The 23,611-nt window shown below is 36.4% G+C and overlaps 1 protein-coding gene and 1 non-coding gene across 2 annotated transcripts in view; one reads left to right on the forward strand and one right to left on the reverse strand.

Annotated features, from left to right (window-relative positions):
* Positions 1 to 539: 539 nt before the first annotated feature.
* Positions 540 to 23,611, forward strand: part of LOC131692600 (FHIP family protein AAEL005291-like) — a 60,894-nt gene continuing 37,822 nt past the window's right edge. The window contains exons 1-2 of the mRNA XM_058979751.1: positions 540 to 845; positions 18,357 to 19,233. Coding sequence (XP_058835734.1) covers positions 19,033 to 19,233 — 201 coding nt within the window. The 5' untranslated portion in view covers positions 540 to 845; positions 18,357 to 19,032. The remainder of the gene's footprint in view (positions 846 to 18,356; positions 19,234 to 23,611) is intronic.
* Trnas-aga (transfer RNA serine (anticodon AGA)) lies at positions 15,816 to 15,888 on the reverse strand. Its single transcript has one exon. It is a non-coding gene; the product is annotated as a tRNA-Ser (tRNA).

Consider the following 23,611-nt stretch of genomic DNA (forward strand, 5'->3'; position numbering starts at 1 on the left):
AGTGGATTAGTGTAGCACGTTTGTTAAACAAACTTTTCTGTGAGGGAGTGCAAAGTTGTTGCAAAAATTGCAATTAAATGCATTTTTTTTTAATGTGATGCAAATTTGTTTTAGATACTTAGAGTGATCTGCCCCTAGAATTCAATGCAAGCCATCGGGTTCAAAAAGGTTTGCAACATATGTGTAAACCGCCGCCCGGCACCCCCCCCCCCCCCCCCCCCCCAGCTATTTCTATAGGGATTTTCGATTGATTGACACCGGTGTATTGGAGTGCACTGGTTCTGCACCATTTTTGCACTTTTTAGCAGAAGTGCAGAAAACTGGGTATGTTCCATTGACACTTGCTAGAAAATGCAAAACCAATGCACTCTACACCGGAGCACATCAATCGAAAATCCCATATCTTCGCTTAAACAGCGTGATTCGAAATTTTAGAGTGTATTGCGTTCAAATTTCGCCGCGTGGGCAAATCGAATTTTGTTCTGTCAAAATACAGTGGAAACGTCAGTAAAATGATGAATGAAACAAAAAGAAAAAAGCAACCAATAAAAACTCGCAGAAGAAAAGGTCTGTCGTCGTCGCGTTCGCGTAACATTTTTCTCGTATTCGTTGCCCGTTCCATACGTGATGATTCGGTCCGCCAGCAGTAAAAAGATGTGAATGTCGCTCGCGTACCACCTACCACTTTTTATTCGTCATCACCGTTGCCGTTTTCTGCAATTTTCTAGCGAAAAATTTATGTGTTTAAGTGGCATCCAGCTGCGAGAAATGGTGTAATTTACAAGTTCCGCTGGAAAAAATGGATTTTGTCGGGCTTCTAGTAGGTACCTGAGTCCTAGTGCAAAGTGCGTGTTAATTAATTATCGTTCAGCTGACCAATCTGTCCTAATTTGCCAAATCAAACTGTGAAAATGGTGATCATAATACATCAAACTTGAAGACTGTGTTTTGTGGGTGTTGTATTTTGAGCGTGAAAAATACTGATTCATATAAGTAGCATGCTGAATAAAGGAGAAAAAAAAGAATGACATTGTGGAATGTGACTAGCGAAAGGGGAGAAGCTGGTAGATCGTGATTGAAGCGCAAGTGTATATGCTGCAGCAGGCCCAGACTGCATGTCACAATCATTATTACAAGCGGGTCACGATTGCAAAAGAAAATTCATTCACTTGGTCCGAGTGGAAAGAGAGCACTGCACAAATTGTAAAATAATAAATAATAATTGGCGTACAGTGCAAGCATGGAGTGAACCGAGCCTGTCGCGTTAGAAGACAATGGAATTATTTAATTACTAATGGTAGTTTTAGCTGCCTACGCATATCCAGAAGAATAGTAATAACAAAGACTTCAAGAAGTAGTTCAACTTATACTGCCGGGTTATAGTACTGTTCAACTGAATAATAGAATTTATTATAGATTTTCCACTGATAGAAGTTAGCTAAAACCTTTGCTATATTTTTTCATAGCGGAGAAAATTGTTTTAAAGCACATTTGCGCGTTCAGAGCACAAAATCTATAAATTAGCAACGTCACTAAGTTAGTGTTGGATTCTGATGAGAAGTACTCGAAACGCCTTTCCAATAACTAATTAGGTTAAGGACGTTAGGGTAATTCTTGATTCAAAACTGTTGGTCTGCTGACATAGATTTCTGAACCAAGAGAGCTTACGTCTCCGTCAGCTAATGCATGGCAGTTTTTTGGGACACAAACTCAAGTATGACTGGCATACGGATGCCCAGTCAAAGTTTAAAAATCTTCAGAGGATGATCCGGATGGATACGCCGTGTGCGTTCACGACAGCACCTACTGCTGCTCTAGGGACACTCTTTAACACTAAAGCACTGTATCTGTTTCTGAGACAAGAAGCACTTTCTTGTGCATTCCGTCTTATGGTTACTGGGCTTTGGAACAGTAATTTAATAGATGCAACTAGCTACATAAGATTGTATCCCTAAATGGTTATTTGGGATGAGTATATACTTACTCCCAGTGAGCTGACACTCAAATGTAGTTTTCCTTTTAAAACTCTCAACACAAAAATTCTTCATCGTGTCATGCCAACCAATGGTTTAACCGGATGTGAGTCCGAAAGTGTCAAAAGTATTTGCTGCATTTTTCCAAGCATATTTACCGCATTCTAGTCAAGGTATTGACTGGGTATTGCAAACTCAACTATCACATAGCTACTATTCAGCGTGCCGAATATTATTCGTTTGATCATTCGATATGTAACTGCCTTGCAATACTGCAATTGCGTAGCCGGATTTTGTTTCTGCATACATGTAGAGGGTGCTAAAATTCGAGGATATGTTATTGCTCCCAATTTAGTGTTCGTATTCCCCGCTGGAGAATCTGGGCTGTGTATTGTTTTGTGTTGTGATTGTATTGGGTTGGTTTCACCTCTCTTTCCCTTCCCATCGGGAAAATGATGAGATGACATGGCAAGGCACAAAATATACGCGAACGGAGGTCTTAGTGGAATGTACGTAATATTTCAAAGGTTTTCTTCCATTTAATAAAACATAGTGGAATTGAATGGAAGAAAACCTTTGAAATATTAAGGCGCAAATCTTCGAATAACATTAGAAACGTGCCATTCAAAACAAATATATTCTGCTTCTATGTATTGTCTAAAGAATACAGGGAACTATCCTTTTTATTTTTGCTGTGGTGATCTATGGGAATGAGTGAGCCGAATAAGCAAAAAGTGGCACTTCGGACAAAGACTGACTATCAACTACAGGTTTTTCCGTGTAAAATCAAGCATTCGTGAGTTGGAGCATTCGATGTAGGTGAAAATGAAGCTTAGACTGTCGAAAGCCACATTTAAGCACTAAATTTACACGATATGGTCACGTCTAGATTAAGAAAATCATATATTTCCGAAAAAAAATCTTCCAAGGTTTGCAGCATGTTTGGCAAAATTCATAGACTTTTATATAATGCAAAGTATATACAGTAAGATTCCGTTTTTGGCACGACCCGTCTTTGGCATGCTCCATTTTTGGCAACAAAAAAGTTCCGTTTTTGGGAAGAAATGGGTTCCGTTTTTGGCAACATTATTTTTGTTCATAGTAAATCCTTTGAAAAATGCTCAATAATCATTTTGTTGTAATAATGGATATCGCTTTTGACTTTATTTCCAAACATAGGAGTCATATTTACTATATTTTATGGGGCAGGCATAGCGAATAAAATTAAATTTGTTTATTTTTTCTATTATTTCATTCCATTTCACATATTCTTATATAATTAATGTTCTTGTAACATTTATGATGTCACAAATTGAAAATAAAAGCTTTTAAGGTAAGGTTCCATTTTTGGCACGGTTCCAGTTTTGGTAACTGAAAAAAATATTGTTGCCAAAAACGGAATCCTACTGTACTTCAATGTTTCAATCTGATAAAGCAAATTAACAGCAAATTGAAATCGCTAGAATATGAAGGATTTTCGAAGGGGGGAAGCCCATTTGGCATAACGTCGTTTGGCATAAAGCTACTTGGCATAATCATAGCGCGAATCAAGTCGTCATTTGGCATAAAACCATTTGGCATAAAGGTCATTTAGCATAACCGATTAAAACAAAATTGAAGATAGATTGCTATTTGGCATAATGATCATTTCGCATAAAGCTCATTTGGCATAATGGCCATTTGGCATAATAGACATTAAACCTAATTTCTCAGGTCTATCACATTTAATTGTAGTTACTGGGTACAGTAAAATTTTACTGAGGTTTTGTGAACAGCAAACCGTTCGGTAATCAGTTCAGTAAATAAATTCGGTTACCGAACTCTCCGCAATACGTTCGATCCAAACGTCAAAAAATACTGGTCAGTCAGCAGTTTCTTCTGAAAATGGCGACTTGACGGATGATATACTTGTAGAGAATGGGAAGGTAATCAGGTAAACTGTAGATTATGAAAACATACATGATGCTGAAAAGTAGTCACAGTAACCGTTGGAAAAAACAAAATTTGAAAGAGTCAGATGGAATACTTCAGTTTTTAGGCAGATTTCAGGACGAGAAGTCAAAGAAAAATCGCTCCGAATTCAATCTGAAAAGAAAACTTCTTATTGGGCAGTTTCTTCGTGAGTTCTGTGTGACCTGCACGAAGTATTGAAATGCAGAAAACTTTCAAGAATCCTCAAATCACGACAATGGCACAGTCGGTAAAATAACTGCAAATTGTAAGTTTTAATGCAGTAGAGAACCTACGATCACATCAATTAAAGAAGTTAGTTGAGGCTCGCAGTGTGATTAATAACCCTTGGTTTAATGTTATTCATAAACCCAGAAATCTGTGATACCGCATTTGCCGCATTTTTATTCATAGTATGAGAGTCCCGATTGGAGCCTTTCCTTAACAATATTAAATTTTCTCGTTGTGTAATGTCTACGCTAAGAAAAATGGCACATAATAATACCGTTGTCATGGAAAAAATCACTGATGGACTCGCTGAACCATATATGTTTTCCGTTCCTAAGTAACATTACGAGTTCATTTTCGAATTTTTAAAAAATGGCAAGGAAAACGATGATATATATTTTTTATGACGATGATATATTATTATTTTACCATTGAAATTGACATGTGGAAATCAAAAATGATAGTGTTTTCGTGATAAAACATAAAATGGTGATAAAGTGCTCGGAGAGACTACATTGAAGTACATGTAAAAAATACTGAGGTTACTAAAATATTTTAAAATATTTGACAAGGTGGTATTGGTATAATAGTATGAGACAGATGCACTATAACTTCACGACTACGAATATTTCTCGGGCTAATAATGACTTCTCGGGATAATGACCTACAAACACTAAAATTTACAAGAGACACGATATATTAATTCGAAACAAAGAATACAACTCCACGGGATTTTTTTTTTGAAAAATTATAATCTTTACAAATGGCAAAAATTGACCTATCAGTGGATTTTCAGAAATGTGGCTGCTAGCGGTCTTGTGTAATAAAATGTTACACCTCGTGAAAGTTGTTCTTGCTGACGAATTATATTGTATTCTGTTATATCATATGAGAGGCCTTACTAAAAATATGAAGATTCTTATTAGTGGATATAACAAAGCTTCGAGTTGCTCCTAAAACGGTGGCTCCGAGAGGTCTTAGTTCACAACTGATTTCTTCGATTGGGAATACCAGAGCAACGAGGAATCACATAGCTTCGAATTACTTTGTAATACTGGTGGTTCCGAGTGGCCTTAGTTAAAAACAATGATTCCTTCGAGTGGGAATAATACACCTCCGAGTTGCTTTCGAAAAACCGTGGCTTCGAGTGACCTTACTTGAAATATAATGATTCCTTTGAGTGGGAATAACAGAGCTTCGAGTTGTTCTTGAAAGACCGTGGCTCCGAGTTGACTTAGTTATAAACAATGATTTCTTTGAGTGGGAGTAACAGAGTTTCGAAGAATAACATAGCTCCGAGTTGCTTTGAAAAACCAGTGGTTCCGAGTGACCTTAGTTGAAAACAATGATTCCTTCGAGTGGGAATAATACAGCTACGAGTTGCTTTAGAAAAACCGTGGCTCCGAGTGGCCTTATTTTAAAACAATAATTCTTTGGAGTGGGAGTATCAGAAGAGTTACGAGGAATAACACCTGTTTTGTAAATTTTTGGATGAGGTTCGGTAATGTTTGGTACAGTTTTGCCGAACAATCAGTCAGTATTTTACTAGATAATGTTTATGTACCGAAAAAAGCAGAAGTGCTGATACATTCAGTGAAAAATATTGCGGGATTCAGCAAAATATTCGAAAAATTACTGAAAGTCGCTAAAAAATGCAATCTTTACTGCAATTTTTTAAACAATTTACTGACAGCCCCGTAGAAATAACACTTTACTGTGTAAGTCGTCGAAAAAAATTACTGAACAACTTTTGTCTGACTTAAGGACGATTCAGACGATACATCAGCTTCCGTCAACGTCAACGGAACGCCACCGTTCCGTCAGGATAAGTTTAATACTTTTCTCTTGTGCCCGTTCACACGTGTCGTACGTCAAAACGTTCCGTGCCGTTGATGTTGTGTGTGAATGCTTCCATTTACCTGCATTGAACTAATATTGACGTTCCGTTGACGTTGACGGAAGCTGAAATATTCTTCGTCTCACTGAAGTTGACTCCTTCTTTCAAACATGAGCAGTTCTTGGAATCGTACTTATTTCAGTGAATCAAAACGCCATTTGAGCGAGTATTTTCATACATTAGGCCACATAGCTCTTATGCCAAACGGCCGTTATGCCAAACGACTTTTATGCCAAAAGACCATTATGCCAAACGACCTTAACAGCATTCAATATCCTGTACATTTTATGCCAAATGGCTATTATGCCAAATGACCTACTATCATTTTATTCTTATGCCAAACGGGCATTATGCCCAACAATTTTATGCCAAACGATGCAAAATGAATTTAAGCCAAACAGGTTAGCCCCTTTTCGAAGAATTCATGTTCGTAAAAATATTTGGAAGGAGTGAAATTTGAAAATTGTGATCTTTTGTATAGCCAGGTCTTAACGATCCTTTCATTTTTGAGAGATTTGTTTATAAATGTGTCTTATATTTAATTAATATTATTGAAGGAAAACAGCTTTTGTAACATTCTGTAAGCTTCTCGGAGAAATTATTAATATCCTGTAATTTACGTTAAACATGCAAATGTTTCAATAATAACACCAAAGTAACGCAAATCTGGGTTAGCACAATCATTTTAGCATCACTCGCTCTCGATACATGGAAGAGAATACTAGACAAGCATGTCAAATGGTCCTTAGGGACCATTCATAAATTACGTAACGCAAAAATTGCCCAAAATTAACCCCCCCCTCCCCCTATGTAACAAATTGTCACAAATTTTTCCATCCCCCCCTCCCCTGTTACGTAACAAATTCCAAGAAAATTTTTTTTTTCTTCGATGAAAACATGTTACGTAACGATCTAGTTAACACCCCCTCCCCCCTATGTCACAACTTGTCACAACTTGTCGTACCCCCTCCCCCCCCTAAAAGCGTTACGTAATTTATGAATGGTCCCTTAGCATAAATGAGAGCCTCTTTTTGTTTACTTTCTCTTTCGATTATTACGGCGTCATCATAGAACTTTTCAATATTGCTTCAGGATATATTGAATTCGACTAGCATATTATGCTCAGAGCTAATAAACAAACGTATAAACAGCCGAGTTAGCAAAAGAGAAAGTAAACAAAGAGAAACTGTCATTTGCACTTAGAACCATTTGACATGTTTGGCTAAAATACATCCCGTTTGCGGAGGAGATTTACATTTCATTTTTTTTGTTTTTAAATTGTTTGTGTCCGATTTCTGTCAAACATTTGCAACACTTTCGTCTGCTATGGCATGACAACTGTTCAGCTCCTCATGGAATTACTATGATAGCGTTTGATGATTAAACTAAATAGTTCGATCATATTTTAATTATTTTCATGTTACTTTCAAATGGTTTACAATATCGCAGTGACGCCAAAGAGAAAGTTATAGGAAATTTCATGGACCTTTTGAAAAACTTATTGTTGTTGATGGAGAAACGCGAATAACCTATGAAAAAGTCGTAATAAAACAAAATATTTGTGTTGTTAAAATAAAATTTAAAATATCTCGAGTAGAGGTGTGCGCCACGCCGCCGCCGCCGCGCCGCGCCGACGATTGCATGTAAAAACAGTAAGCACATCGGCGTGACGCCGGTGCGCCGCCGGTTTTTACCTGAAATCGGCGGCGCGGCGCACACCTCTAATCTCGAGAACTACTATATTTCAGAAAATTTTTGTTACAGGTCGGACTCGATTATCCGGGGATTCGATTATCCGGGGATTCGATTATCCGTGATTCGATTATCTGGGGAAAATGATTCGATTATCCGGGTGTTTTGAAAAAAATCAAATTTCAACTATAATGTCTAATTATAGTGCTAATTCCATCATTGCCGTCAATAGAACGTTTTTTTCGGGCAATTGGGGGGTCTAGGGTTAACCTCCTCTCAAATTTTAACCTACCTCAAAAATAGCTTATATATGGGTTATTCCGCGCAAAGTGACCTAATGAAACAAAACTCGACCATCATGGATTGGAACCAGTTTTGAAGAAATTGTTCATTTAGAGATAATATATAATAACCTAAATTGTTGTGTCGTTTAAACAGCCCCTCAGTCCATGGGAACACTCTTAACTGTTATGTGTCCGACGCGGTACCCGGATACCTTTTTAAGTTGCAAATAATGAAATTCCGATGTTTTATCCTTAGCTGGAAATTGAAACTTTGTGACATCTTAGAACTTCACTAAGTCAAGCTTTTGGGATAATAATGTTTTTGATATAGTAAGAAGGGAGTGAGGAGGGTCTCCTGAATGTTTTACTATGTCACAGGCCGACGTGGATACCCGGGTACCCCCAAAACTGAAATGCCAATAACTAAGGTAATTTCCAACCGATTTTGATGCTTTTGGGTGTTTTGGCTTCAAGAACTCATCCACTTTTAAACTTGGTAAAAATAAATCGGGTTATACCAACCGGTTTCCGGGAATCCGGATTTCCGGAAGCATGTTCCAGTGCTTGGATACTATTTGTGAATTTCAATGGAATACTAGCAATATGGGTATCAAAATTCTTGGCATAGCATCAATAGGCTGTACCTCGTGGTATTGGAACCATTTGGTGATTTCACCCCAAAACAGACATTCCGGAGCAGGCTCCCGTAGGGCCGTGAATGGCCATTCCATTCCAATTCCATTTTTCAAACTACTATAGGATCCCGCAACAATAAATAACAGGCTTCCGAGACAATTTGAAGAGTTTTGATACTCATTTTGCTAGGGCATTATTTAAATTTACAAATCATACCCTAGTACTGGAATATTACTCCGGAAAATCCGGATCCATTCATTGGGTTCAATGTTACAGAATCCAAAAGTGGACGAGTTCCTGAATCTAAAACATCAAGTGTCAAAATCGGTTAAAGGAAGCCATAGTTATGAGCATTTTAATTTTTGGGTACCCTGGTACCCTCGTTGGCCTGTTATAGGTGTTTTTTTTGTTGGACACATCACAGTTAATTTCAACAAATTGTTTAAAAAAATGTTTTTCTTCGGATTATATCTCTGGTACTGTTTGCACTAGAATCAATCAGCGAGATATTTTTTTTAAGATTTGTTTAGGGATTTCAAAAAACTGAAAAGTTTTTAATGCCAATATTGCCAAATATGCAACTTTTTAATTTTACACTAAAAGTACATTTTTCTCGTAATACATCGGTTACTGTAGGCCACATAAAACGTCATTATACCTACATTGCTCGGTCGGTTTCTGGCTATCTCTTGGGATTATGATGACATGCTTCTCAGGATTCTGTTTGGGATACTTTTCAAGATTCTGATCGAAGTTTTCTTAGCATCCCAATGGAATCTATTTCAGAGCTTCGATTCAATATTTATCCGTATTTCTACGGTTTTTTCTCTAAATTTTGATGCTTCTTAAATGTCTAGTGGAATCTTTCTCAAGATAGAATTCCGCTGAAGATTATGCTTTATTCCAGATACTGACAGAATCATGGTCCTATTATCATTGGAATCCGGTGTAATGTCCTGATGAATATCCTGCTTTGAGTTCCAGTCGACTTTGACACAAATAATATTGCTCTTCTCCCATTATCCCCTTCAATAAGTGATTTCTGCTCAGAATTCCAATAGAATCTTTAACCCGTTCGTGCCCTTCTGGTTGATGAACAACCATGTTTCTATATGACTATAACTTTTGGTTTACACAACGTCAAGTAAGGCTAATAACTGCGACTAAGATCTTTCATTTGAGCACTAAAAGTTATAAATATTAGCATTAGAACAGAAGTTATTACAATTAATCTGATTGGGTTCCGCTGAAGCAGTGCTGCCAGGGATAGTTTCTGTTAATGGCGAAATGAAATTTTGGAATATTTTCTTAGCCTGGGAATATTATTGAAAACTGCTGAAACTTTCTAATTTAGATTGCCCTCAATTACCTTTTCTATGCAATTGCACTAGATCGGAAGGTAAATATTGAGCAGCTGCAAAAGAAGCACCTATCTTTCTTAAACCAGGTTTTTCGTGTTTCTTGACGCCAACAGTTTTAATGAAAAATAGTTTTGGGACCCTATTGGCGGTAGAAAAAAGTTGGTCAAGAAACGGTTAACGAGATTCTGAAAAGAGACCCGGCCGTCACTGGAGGTGATTTCAATTCTAGGGTAGCTCAAGCAAAGATGGATGATAGGCTATGTAAAGAGGGCGCAGGAGTACTTCTCGCTGAGGCGCCCGGGAACCTGGTAGTCCTTCGCTAGTGACAAGTATGAGTGGGACAGTTTGCGAAGACTACACGCGTAGTTATTACCTGACAATCCAGTATTGGTCAACTAAATGATGCTACAAGGACAAGGACAAGGATCTCTTTGTGGGTGCGCAACACGCACTCTTCTAATTAGAATTACTAGACACTCCACGTAAATTAAACTGGATCCGAGAAACAGACGACCCCCAGTTTACTTACTAACTTTATTTTTTTCTGGTATTCGAGTAATCGAATCAGTTACCACGGAAAATCTAAGCCCTGGGTAATCGAGTTTGACTTGTATTGCAAAAGACACACCTTATTAAAAAGTTTATCTTAGAATTCTTGTACAAATAGCTATAAACAACTGATACATATCGTTAACTCGTTACCAATATGAATAATAAATGAAAACCAACTGAAAATGCAAATCACACCCTGAAAGTCTGAAAAATCGACTAGGGCCAAAATAGGTACATTTACCATAATAGGAAAATTTGCCCTGGTCATTTTATTTCCAATTTCTCCACGAATGAAGCTTAAATTCATGAAATAACGCAAAAAAAAAGTTTGATTCGATTATCCGGGTGATTCGATTATCCGGGGTGAGATTTTTTTCAAATCCCCGGATAATCGAGTCCGACCTGTATTAGCATTTTTATTTGAAATGGCGTTGAGAATCATATTCAAAAATAAAATTGTATTTTTGACTGCAAATAGTATGATAATTAAAAATATGTCAAAAGTAGTTGTTAAGAAAACTTTTTTATTGAAAGATTCTCCATGATCCATTTACAATAAAAAAGTTTCTTTTACGTCTTAAAAACGATAAACCTTAGATTTTTGACATTTTATGATAGGGTAACACGAATAACGTTTAAAAAGAGGATAATCACGAAATAATTGTTTATGTTGGAACAACATTCCAAATATCTCAAAAACTATGGCATTTTGAAAGATTTTTGTTAAATGCATATAAACTTTTTCACCGATAAGTGCTCCATCACACAAACACATTCAAAATGTTCCCTTTTTCTTTAGGCTTTTGTTGACAAAATATAAAAAACAGCAAAAATGGGTTTTTTGCAATTTAAATTTTTAACACAAATTTTTATTTTTATGAAAAATTAATGCAGAAATGTCTACGCCCTTTTAAAAAATTGCTCTTGAGTCAAAATAATCGAACTGATTGTGGAAAATGTTTAGTCTTCCATTCCGGTGAAATGTGTAAATTTTCATAGGAATCGATGATAATCGGTCACGATTTTAAAGATCTTCGTGGAATTCCTCATTAACAGTAACTATCCCTGGCAGGACTGCTTCAGCGGCACCCAATCAGATTAATTGCAATAACTTTTGTTCTACAGATAATATTCATAACTGTTAGTGCTCAAATGAAAGATATCAGTCCCAGTTATTAGGCTTACTTGTCGTTGTAATCATATGTTGTAAAAGCCAAAAGTTATAGTCGTTTAGAAACGTGGCTGTTAATCAACAACATGGGCATCAAGGGGTTAAAGATGTCATTGTAATTCTGAGCAGGAATCAATTCTCGACAAACATGATTACGGCTTAAAAGCCAACTGTCAAAATTCTCTTTGAAAGGAATTTCCGGACAAACCGTTACTCGCCCATCACAGATGTTGGTACTAAACAAAAGAGAAAAGTTTTCTCTTTCATTAACTGCTATGAACTGTGTTTAGCCAGTAACGGTTTGTCCGGAATTTCCTTTCAAGGAGAATTTTGATAGTTGGCTTTTATACCGTAGTCATATGTTTGTCGAGAATTGTTGAAGGGGATAATGGAAGAATAGCAATATTGTGTCAAAGTCCGATGGAATTCAGAGCAGGATATTCATCAGACATACACCGGATTTAATTGAAAATAGGAACATGATTCTATCAGCAACTTGAATAAATCATAATTTTTGCAGAAATCTATCTTGAGACCTCTAAATAGCTTTTCTCTACAATCCTGCATCAAAATTCAGGGGGAAAACGTAAAAATACAGATAAGGATTCAAAATTTTGAAATAGATTCCATTGGAATGCTAAGACAACTTTGATCAGAATCTTGAAAAGTAGGGGAACATGGGGAGACTTGACCAGGTTTTCAGCTAAATCTGCTTAACTCTCTAAAAGAGTTTTCAATCCTTCAAAACTTATTGAGATATCATGTGCAAAGGTATTGTGCGCGTCCATGATTTTTTGCAGAATTTTTAAATTATTTTTCCAAAAGTTATAAAAAAATTTCTGTGCTTGTTTTTTTTTGGTCAAGTCTCCCCACTGCACAGTGGTCCAGAATGCAAATTTAGCAGGAATTTTAACTTTTTGCTAAAATTAAATGACTTAGCCTTACAACATGTTTGGCAAAGTTGTTGTACATTGCAAGGCCCTTCTTTTTGTTTAAACCGATGCTAGGGAGGTTCTAAATTTAGCAATATTTACAATAGAACTTTTTAACGGTTTGAGATAGAGCTTTACTGTCTTCGATGAAGTTGTAGAGCAACACATTTCAGACAAATTTGCTGAAGACATGCAAGCTCTAGCTTTTATAGGTTCCATTGCACGAGAAATTCAAATGTAAGCTTTAGGGTGTTCCTTAAAAAAACGGTTTTATTTCTATAACTTTTGAAGTTTTTATTTTACGCTAAAGTACCTTTGGACAACTTAAAGATTATTTTAGGGCGAATAATTTGCTTTAAAACACCAACTGTTAATTTTTTTCGTTCTAAAGTTATAAAAACTTTTACATAAAAATATAACTTTTTCAAATAGAATTATCTTCGATTCGGGCACTCAACTGTTGAATACTGTTGCTTTCATATGAAATAGCATGCTTTGTAGTATAGATCACCAAAAAATGGCAAATACGGTATTTTTTTAAATTTTGCAATATTTACTCAAAAATTGTTTATTTTTAGTAAAAAGTATGTATAACTTTCTAATGAGCGAAGCTAGAGGTTCAATATATTAAGACATTTGTTCTCCTTCAAAATATCTGAAAGTATTTCTAAAGTGATCTTAATGAAAAATCAAAACTGCAAAAGTTATACAAAGAAAACCATTTTTTAGAAACATCCTGATTTTTTTTGGAAAATTTCTTGTAAAATGAAAAGTATGCGGCATAGAGTTTCAGTGTCTTCAACAAAGTTTTTCAAAGTTTCATTATCTTCAATTTTGTGGAAGACAGCGAAATTCTATCTCGAATCATTGAAAAGTTATTTTTCTGATTTTAAAAAAATTAGAACTACCCTACCCACTATTTAAAATAATAGAAAAGTATTGTAAAGTGCAATATTTTATCATGAAAACGAAACTAATTTTTTTATATTGTTCACCGTGAAAGTAATCTAAACATATTACAAAGAGTCAATTCATGAAAAACCAAATTTTTAATATAACTTTTTCAGTTTTCATTTTTTTACAACCAATCCTTCAGATGTTTTTCAGAGTTTTCGAAGACGAACATTTTCTTCTAATACATCAAAACTCTAGCTTTTATTGTTCAGAAGATATAAGCACTAAATATTTCAAAAATAAATTTTTTTAAATATATTTTATGAAATTTTAAAAAATATCGCATTCGCCCTTTTTTCCTCAATTATAACTCTAATCATGACCTTATTTATAGTTCAAAAAGAATTATCTTTTTTTTGCCCCAAATGAGTGATATTGTTATTCAAAACAACCCCATTTTTGGCGAAAAAGTGCTCATTACTTTTCAACGCAAATAGCTAGATATATAGTGCCATGAAACAAATTACTCGCCTTAACACAATCTTAAAGTTGTCTGAAGACTACTACAGTTTTTAATGAATACAGCAAAAGTTATTGGAATAAAACTGTATTTCGAAGAAACACCCTAAGCTCCGACTTTAAATTTATTTTAAAATAAAAAGTATAACCGATTGAGCTTACATGCAAACTTTCCCAAAATTTGTCGTTCTTCGCTGAAGGTCGTTTGGCTCTAGCTAGAATGATTAAAAAGTTAATTTTTTGATCTTGGTAAAATTAGAACCACCCTAACTGTTGTTTTAACAAAAAGAGGGGGCTCATAAACTACGAAAACTTCTTCAAAGACTTAATAAGGCTAAGTTGTTTAGTTTTAGTAAAATCTCAAAATTCCTGCTAAATTTGCAGAGACTTGACCAAGGCCTGGGGAGACTTGACCAAGAGAATATTGAAAAATCAGGACAAAAAATAAAGACATAACATACTGTAAAACATACTGTAATCCTTTTTTCCATATTGTCGAGATCCTTAGGTAGCAGTAAAAAATTTAGAAGGGTTGCGTTTCATACATTTCGATATTTTAAATGTGTTTCCTTTTATGGAATATCTGTACCGCTTACATTGCATGTTCACACGTTACGAAATTAGCCATATTATTGCTAACTTTGATTACTAATACTAAAGGATATAAACTGATGTTTTAGGTGAGATTTTTGTGTAACGTGATTAACATTAACAGTAGGTACCATAGCATAGCAAATATCAGAAATTTTGTATCTTTCTTCAGCTTATTGCCACTTGGTGAAGTCTCCCCATAAAATCTTGGTCAAGTCTCCCCAACATTGGTTCTTACATTCAATGTCGTGCAAATTTTAGTAATAACTATTCTAATGTTCCGATTATTGTAAAATCGTTTCACTATTTCATAAGGAATGAGATGTGATATAAGTACTTTGAAAGGAATTATTAGTCGAGTAGATATGTCCATACAAAGTCTGATAAAAAATTACATTATTTAACTCAAATTTATTAATTACGAAATATTTTCTATAAGGAAAGGATTTTTCATTCCCAACTTTTAAAATTACCTTAAGGGATCGAAACAAGCATACAAATATTTTTGATAAAATTTTAAGAACCTGATAGAATACGTCATAACCAGTAATAGAATTCTGCGCTTGGTCAAGTCTTCCCATGTTCCCCTATCCAAACAGAATCCTGAGATGTATTTGAACAGAATCCGGAGAAGTATGTGATCATTATCCTAAAAGAGTGCCGAAACCGATCGAAAAAGTAGGTATGATGACATTTTATGTATCAAAAAGGTCTGAAGTAACCGATATGTGTATTACAAGGAAAATGTACTTTTATTTTAAAAATAAAAAGTTGCACATTTGGCAACATTACCGTTGCAAACTACTATCTTGTCTAGATTACTTGAACAAATGCTTCAAATATCATCTCGCTGATTTGTTCTAGTGCAAGTAGTACCAGAGATATAATCCGAAGAAAAACTATTTTTTTTTACATTTTGGTAAAATTAAGAGTTTTCATGGACCGAGAGGTGATGTAAACGACACAATAATTTATATATTCCTTGTTTGGACGTGTGTCTTTGTTTTTTTCCTTCCTTAAGGATTTTTTTTATGAACGTGTCCACTGGAAAACAGACAGAGAAAGAATGACCGGAACGGTGAGAATGAAGAAACGGTGAAAACTCACCTCTATTGGAAACACTGAGAAAAGATATGTCCTCAAGCAGGAATCGAACCTGCGATCTCCCAGTTTCTAGTTGGGTGCGTTAACCACTCCGCTATCGAGGAGCTGTGATGATGCCATCACATGTTCCCAACAGTTTTTGTGATCACCGCTGTAGCCTCCAATACCTCCTAATTGACCCAATGTCTCCTACAAGCAGATCGTCACCTCTCACCGATCGGGCCAAATCTCTCTCGTTATCTATTTTTAGGTCCACTGCAGTCCAGTCCAGCTCAAGGCTTGAGAGATTTATTATCACTGTTTGCCCCATTTTCTATTTTCGAGCTCCGTCGCCACCAGACAGTTGGCAGCGAAAGAGCTATGGAGGGGCATGTTGATGTCTGCCCTCAAAGCCTATCGGCAGAAGCTAACGACAAATCCATCCGTTGATGGAATTTTATATATTTCTTGTTTGGACGTGTGTCTTTGTTTTTTCCTTTCTTAAGGATTTTTTTATGGACGTGTCCAATGAAAACAGGCAGAGAAAGAATGACCGGAACGGTGAGAGTGAAGAAACGGTGAGAGGGAGAGGTGACGATCTGCTTGTAGGAGACATTGTAATGCATTGGGGCTCGATGGGTCAATTAGGAGGTATTGGAGGCTGCAGCGGTGATCACCAAAACTGTTGGGAACATGTGATGGCATCATCACAGTTCCTCGATGGCGGAGTGGTTAACGCACCCAACTAGAGACTGCGAGATCGCAGGTTCGATTCCTGCTTGAGGGCATATCTTTTCTCAGTGTTTCCAATAAAGGTGAGTTTTCATCGTTTATTTCATTCTCACCGTTCCGGTCATTCTTTCTCTGTCTGTTTTCCAGTGGACACATTCATAAAAAAACAATAATTTAGGTTATTATATATTTGCTCTGGATGACCAATTTCTTCAAAACTGGCTCCAATCCTTGAAGGTCGATTCCAAGTTTTGGTTTAATTTGGTCACTTTGCTCGGAATAACTCATATATAAGCTATTTTTGAGGTAGACCAAAATTTGAGAGGAGGTTAACCTTATTTCCTCAAAAGAAGTTCTATTGGCTCAAATAATTGAATCAGCACTATAATCAGACATTGCTTGTTGAAAGTTGATATCTCTTTTTTTCGAAACACCCGGATAACGCGGTGCCACAAAATAAAAAAATGAATGTGCTTTTAAAGTTGTTGTAGATCTTGTCAAATACAACACAAAATCGCGTTTGATCAATTTGATATACACTCAAAATCTTGATGTATAGCAAAAAAAAAGAATTTTCATGATTTTCAGCACGAAAAAAATTTACACTCGGTCATTTTTAATTTGTGTTTTGGAAAGAAGAAGGAATGATTTTTCCAGCGGTGTGCTATGTTCTGTTCTTTCTACATAGTACTTTCTGGTACTATGTGCAGTTTTGGGACAACAATATGAAAGTAACCATTATTTTACGATTTTTTCATTAAAAACAAAAAATTTCTCAAATTTTCGTCAAGAAGCGTCTTTGTCTCAATAGAAATTTAGGAAGAACGTTTAATTCCGGATCCGACAACCTATTTATGATCAAAATCGGTTGAAAAATGGCAGAATTATTAATATTTTTCCAAATTAGAAACTTGCTCGTATGAACATTTAAGGGGACGGTCTCATATAACATTTCCAAAAAAATATGCGATTGAACTTTAAGCTGGAAATTGGAAAAAATAACGGAAGATATAATCATCGAATCCTATAGTGCCAGACAATACTTTACTAACCGCTTAAGAGTTCACGCGAGTAAGTTTCTAATTTGCAAAAATAATTTTTTTCCCAAATTAGAAACTTTTTTTGGAATTTTTGAATCGATTTTGATGATAAATAGGTTGTTGGATGCAAAATTGAATGTTCTCTCTAAATTCTTATCAAAACAAAGACGTTTCTTTCGAAGAATGTTGAGCAATTTTCATAAATTGCATAGCAAAATCGAAAAGTTATGGTAGTGTTAATGTTGCAGTTCCAAAACCGCAAAGTATTTCTGACAAAAGAACATAACGTAGCATACCGTTGGAAAGGTCATATCTTTTTCCTTCCAAAACGCTCAAAATATTTTGAAACGGTTGAAAATGACCGCGTAGAAATGTTTTATTGCTGAAAGTCTCAATTTTTTTCATAAATCAAGATAGTGAGGATATACAACATTTTTCAAACATTGCAACAATTTGGTGAAATCTGCGATCTATACAACGTCACTTGAAAAGTGCAAAACCACTATATCACCGTGTAATCGAATCATTTTCCTCGGATAATCGAATCCCCAGATAACCGAGTCCGACCTGTATATGGAAAACTAATATACGCAAGCTAAAACCGATTCCTTTGGACTATTGAGACATTTTTCTTTATTATATGAATGATTTTATTTGTTAAAATTTCTCCGACGAGCTCTGAAATTTTTGAATTACATGAACACCATTTTCAAAAGTTTGTTTCGGAAGTCAGAATACATTCTGTTTACTATTTGGCCCAATCCGCTGACTTTTTGCTAAGCGAAATGCTTCAGTTAATAGTGTTCAATTGATTTGATTAGATCCTCACCCATCCATGAAGTCGTTACCATAATGAGAGGGCGTATGTACGAAAACACGCAAGTGAAACCCATCCCAGCACCTTAAAATTAGCGTGCACCGATAAGCGAATGACTCAAGTGAAATTAGCTGCTCGTTATGTTGCCTGTTATCACAAAGCAAACAGCGAAGAATGAATAATGCAAATTTCGTTCTAGTTGCAATTGATTATCTACTCGGCGCGGCAAAGAAAAGTGTGTAGGTATATTATTTAATTAAAATCGTACTATCACGGAGCCGGAGAGAAGCAGTACCGAAGCGAAGGAAAAAAAAAATTGGTGGAAAGTAATGTTCCATTGTTACGAAACACGACAGCAGCTACTGTTGAAACACAAAACAACCGTTCCAAGTCCCAGGCAGTGCACTGTAACACCAACCAGTGAAGCCAACCGTCGAAGAATTTAAACAGTTATCGGTATGGGAAATGTGTAAATTAAAGTGAATCGAAAAGAAGTGCTGTTTCTAGTGAGTTTACTCTAGCATCCCGTACGTGAAGATACATAGTGTGTAACGCATGAATGAGCTCCTTGAGACATATGTGGATATCCGATCTCTGTCCGAAGGTGTCGTGTTCGCCGGAGAAAAACTAGTGCCAGTTGAAAACTTCAGCGATCGGTTCGAACACAGCACGAAAGTAAAATGAGCTGGCTTCGGTCCAGCCCATTGCGGCAAAGCTTCACCAAATCTGTGGGGAACGCCGGCAGCGGTTCAGGCCGGAGCGGAAGTTCCACTAACGGAACTATGCGAGCATTCGACGCGTCCGAGTGTGACCCAAAGGCGTGCTACGATAGCTTCTGCATACACTGGCAGCAAGCGTATGAGATCATCCAACGATCGGAGGTAAGTTGAAGTTTTGATTTCTGTTCGATTCTTCTCACTGGTTGACCTTGGGACGATATAGAAGAACAACCCCCTTTCGGAAGCAGCTAACTGCGCTCTTTAATCGTTCGAACGGGGTACAAATCGAGGGAAATCCAGTCAGTTTTAACGCGCTCGAATGGGACTCTCCAACTTGGCAAAAGTGAACAATCGTCGGTGCGTTAATATCTTATCACCTGTGGATCACACCTGCTACGGATCATATGGCTGGTGGTGGATTATCGTACCTGATTGCGTCTAAACCGTAACACTTCTCATTTCTTGGCTTTTCCTTTGTGTTGCTTTCTCTCGCTGTGGAGATTAAGACTGATAGAAGTCTATCAAGTGATATTGTTGCCTTATGACGCGTATTCACATGAAATGCAATGCAATCATTTTTAAATGTGACTAGTATTGGTTGCATCGTTGGAATTTTTATTTATGAATAAAGCGACATTCGGACCCTGTAACGCGTACTCAAATAATAAGAAAATACAAAATGAATAGTACGATTCGTTAAATATTTTTAATTCATCTGGTTGATGCAAATTTAAAAGCAATTTCCTCCATGTTTGACATAAAACCTTTGTCCCAAACAGTTTCGAACCACCGCAGTGGAACAATCCTCGAAGATTTAGCACGTTAGTCACTCTAATAAGTTGAATTGTTGAATGTCCAAGCGGAAAACCAAAAAGCTCTTTAAAATATTTCTATTGATATGGATTTAACATTCTTTTTCAAAGTATTATCTTTTCAAATATAATGATTGTTTTACCTGAAGTTTTACCAAGTTTATAAGCTTTAAAAATATTTTGATCTAAATCATATTTTTACATTTTTGAAGGGTGTGCGTTTTTAAATAACCACAATGGCTAGAACCATTTTTTTGGATTTTGTTTAGTCGTTCATAAAGAAAATGTACGACTAATCTGCCCTTGTATGCAAAAGTGACGTAAACGCCACCGATTATATTTTTCAGGAAATCAATAGGTTTGTTCCAGTACACGAAAGTCACTCCGGAGTAAACAGAAGCAATATTTGCTCATTTTTACTCCAGTTTGCTACCAGAAGAAGAAACAAGAGAAGAAGACAGCACAGGAACGATTTTCTCCGGAGTACTTCCAGTTTCTCCCGGTACTGGAACAAACCTAATTTTTATCTTGCATGGTGCGGGTAAAAGCATACTTTCGTCACTTCGTTTTTCGCGTTTCAGCAGATCATTTTTTATTTTCAATTAAAAACACGAAAAAGTGAAATTTTACCAAAGTGGCGTTTACGTCACTTTTGCATAAAAGGGCAGTAATTCACACGTCTCTTTTGTTTACAGAGTTCTCAATACAGCCAAGACCCGTTGTTCGGATGAACCGGAAGCTATATTTTTGTAGCAGCACTATCAGCGGCAGCTTAAAAACTGCAAATTAAGTTATTTATTATAGTTTCAATTATTTTTACAACAAACTTACTTAAATAGTATCCTCCTTCTTCCAACGTCGAATCTTTCCTGATTTCACCTTCTCCTTCCTATTAATTTTTCACTGATATTAATCAATTCTTTAAATAAATTTTAGTTTGCTTACCGTTTGCTTGTCGTCTGACTCAGCGAACGACGACAGATATTCGGGTGGCGAGATAAAATATTCAACGGATTTTATCTCCTCTAAGCCTCTTCGTGCTGCACCATCCTGATAATTTTATAATTTATTGCTTTTGTTCGTTATTTTTTTCAGATCACAACTTACAATTTGCTAGCCGTCCAAATTCACGTACGGCGACAGTAGTACCACAGATAACAGACGTTTAGGCTAGAACAAAATTTCTTCAAAAACCTGTGTAAACTTTCAAATTGATATACACTCAAGTTTTTTTTTACGCGGTTTTTTTTTTGCGCGGTATTTTTTTACGCGGTTTTTTTTTACGCGGATTTTGAAATTTACGCGGTTTTCATTTACGCGGATTTTGAAATTTACGCGGTTTTCATTTACGCGGATTTTGAAATTTACGCGGTTTTCATTTACGCGGTTTTTGAAATTTACGCGGTTTTCATTTACGCGGATTTTGGAATTTACGCGGTATCCATCAATGAGGTTCCCTTTATCGCGGATTCTTAAATTTAAGTGGTCTTCATTTACGCGGATTTTGAAATTTACGCGGTTTTCATTTACGCGGATTTTGAAATTTACGCGGTTTTCATTTACGCGGATTTTGAAATTTACGCGGTTTTCATTTACGCGGATTTTGAAATTTACGCGGTTTTCATTTACGCGGATTTTGAAATTTACGCGGTTTTCATTTACGCGGTTTTCATTTACGCGGCTCGTATCCCCCGCGTAAAAAAAACCTGAGTGTACGTTGAAAATCCGTGTTTCACTATTGCCATCTGCGCAACTGTTTGCTACATGTGTGTGACAGCTGCACTCTAACTGCATTGTAGTGATCACTGCGCCATCTGCTGCAAACGTTTGTCAAACGTGTTTCAGACGTCTGATTTATTCGGAATTTCAGTAGCGGGTATTTACACACGGTTCAAATCGAGCCTAAACGTCTGTTATCTGTGGTAGTACGGAGAGTAGACTGCTCTACAACTAAATCTTCGAGTTTTCCTTTGCCTAAACTTAATTTTTCCGCAATAAAAAAGATTACTTTCCGACTATTTTCCTCACGCACATTTTCTTAGTTTGTTTTGATTCAACTTTTTTTTTCTTTTCTTACCTCACATGACAGCGTTTCCTCAAACTATTTCACCTTTGCGAGTGGTCTCACTTGACATGGGTTCGACTGTCTTGCCGACTGCGGTATTACCGACTGCCGACAGTGACTGCCCAGCGGTATCAACACCCGTTTTTATCAGCCCCTTTGTTCATTTTAGGCTGACAAAATGGGGATATTGACAACATCTGGACACATTTTGACATTAAAAATGTCTTACTCCACTATCTGGGGCTAGGTGTCATTCTAAAATCTAAACTATCTCCCATGTAACGAAACTATGTAAGGTTTGCACGCTTATAACTCCGATATTACTAGATGGATTTTAATCATTCATACACCAACCGATTCAGAAACACCTAACTTAAATATTGGTAATAATTTAATATCTCCCCAATAAAAGTAGACTTTTGGAAATTGGTAAAATTAAAAAGTTCACGAAAAACGGGAAAATTACCATTCGTGAGGCAGATTTCTCAGACACAGCCGTCAAAAGAGGGCAGCTTAGTGACTCAATGAAAGACGAAAAGTCATAAATAGAAGCGACGCATGTCCGTTTAAATCAGTTGTTGCTCTTGTCTCATACGAACAACATCGTCTCCGGGCGATGCAATAAGCGCTATCGATTTTCGGTAACGTTGGCATTTGCACACACTCGCACCTAAGTGACTAAACCATATACGGTTAGTTTATAAATAGAGGTGACGCGTACCCGTTTGAATCAGTTTTTGTTCTTATGTCGAACGGGTAAGATCATGGCTGCAGCGTGTGGGCACTACAATAAGCAGTAGACGCTATGCATTTTCGGCAGCGGTTGCCGTGTGCGGATTTTTCGGGTACCAGCACGGTGTCACAGAATGATTTGCAAAGTGGGTGGGTGGGGTGGTTTGGATTTAATTCAATACGGTGTGTGCTGCTTAAGAGTGTTGCGTTTGAATAAAATATATTTATTTTTATGCATGCGTGTGCGTTGTAACTTGTTAATCCATGTTTACGGCGCATTGTAGCTGCCTAGGGTAAAGAGCCTATTGGTTTTCATATGTTTCATATTTTGGTTATATGTTTTTTATCAGTAAGGCATCTGACAACGTGCTTCTGTAGTTATTGCACTGTTCAGCAGCGTAGTATTTTATATAGGGGAGTACACTCAGGTTTTATTACGCGGTATTTTTTACGCGGATTTTGAAATTTACGCGGTTTTCATTTACGCGTTTTTTTTTAAATTTAGGCGGTTTTCATTTGCACGGCCTGTATCTCCTGCGTAAAAAAAACCTGAGTGTAATTGCATCGGAAACAATCACATTCCCAGCAGAACTTTTTGTTTTCTAATTTCAAACACTTTTGTTTCGTACTGTACACAACGGAAAATTTTAAAACAGAACTTACCGTCCCAGCAGCAGTTTAGGCGGGTGTTCTTTTTCGATTCAAATTCAAGCCATGTCTAAATCGTTACTGGACTTAAAATTGTTTTCCCAGTTTATCCAGTCAGAGTATCTGTCCTGCCCTATGTAGTTAAAACACAGTTCTAATTGCGTTTTAAAGTATACAACAAATTGAACGGTTAGGTATACTAATTTAAATTTTAAAATATATCTGTTTGAAATTATGCAACAAACCGCTGTACTGAAGATATAATTATGTCAGTCCTATTACC

This window comes from Topomyia yanbarensis, chromosome 3, assembly GCF_030247195.1.
Source record: "Topomyia yanbarensis strain Yona2022 chromosome 3, ASM3024719v1, whole genome shotgun sequence".
Classification (NCBI taxonomy): Eukaryota; Metazoa; Arthropoda; class Insecta; order Diptera; family Culicidae; genus Topomyia; species Topomyia yanbarensis.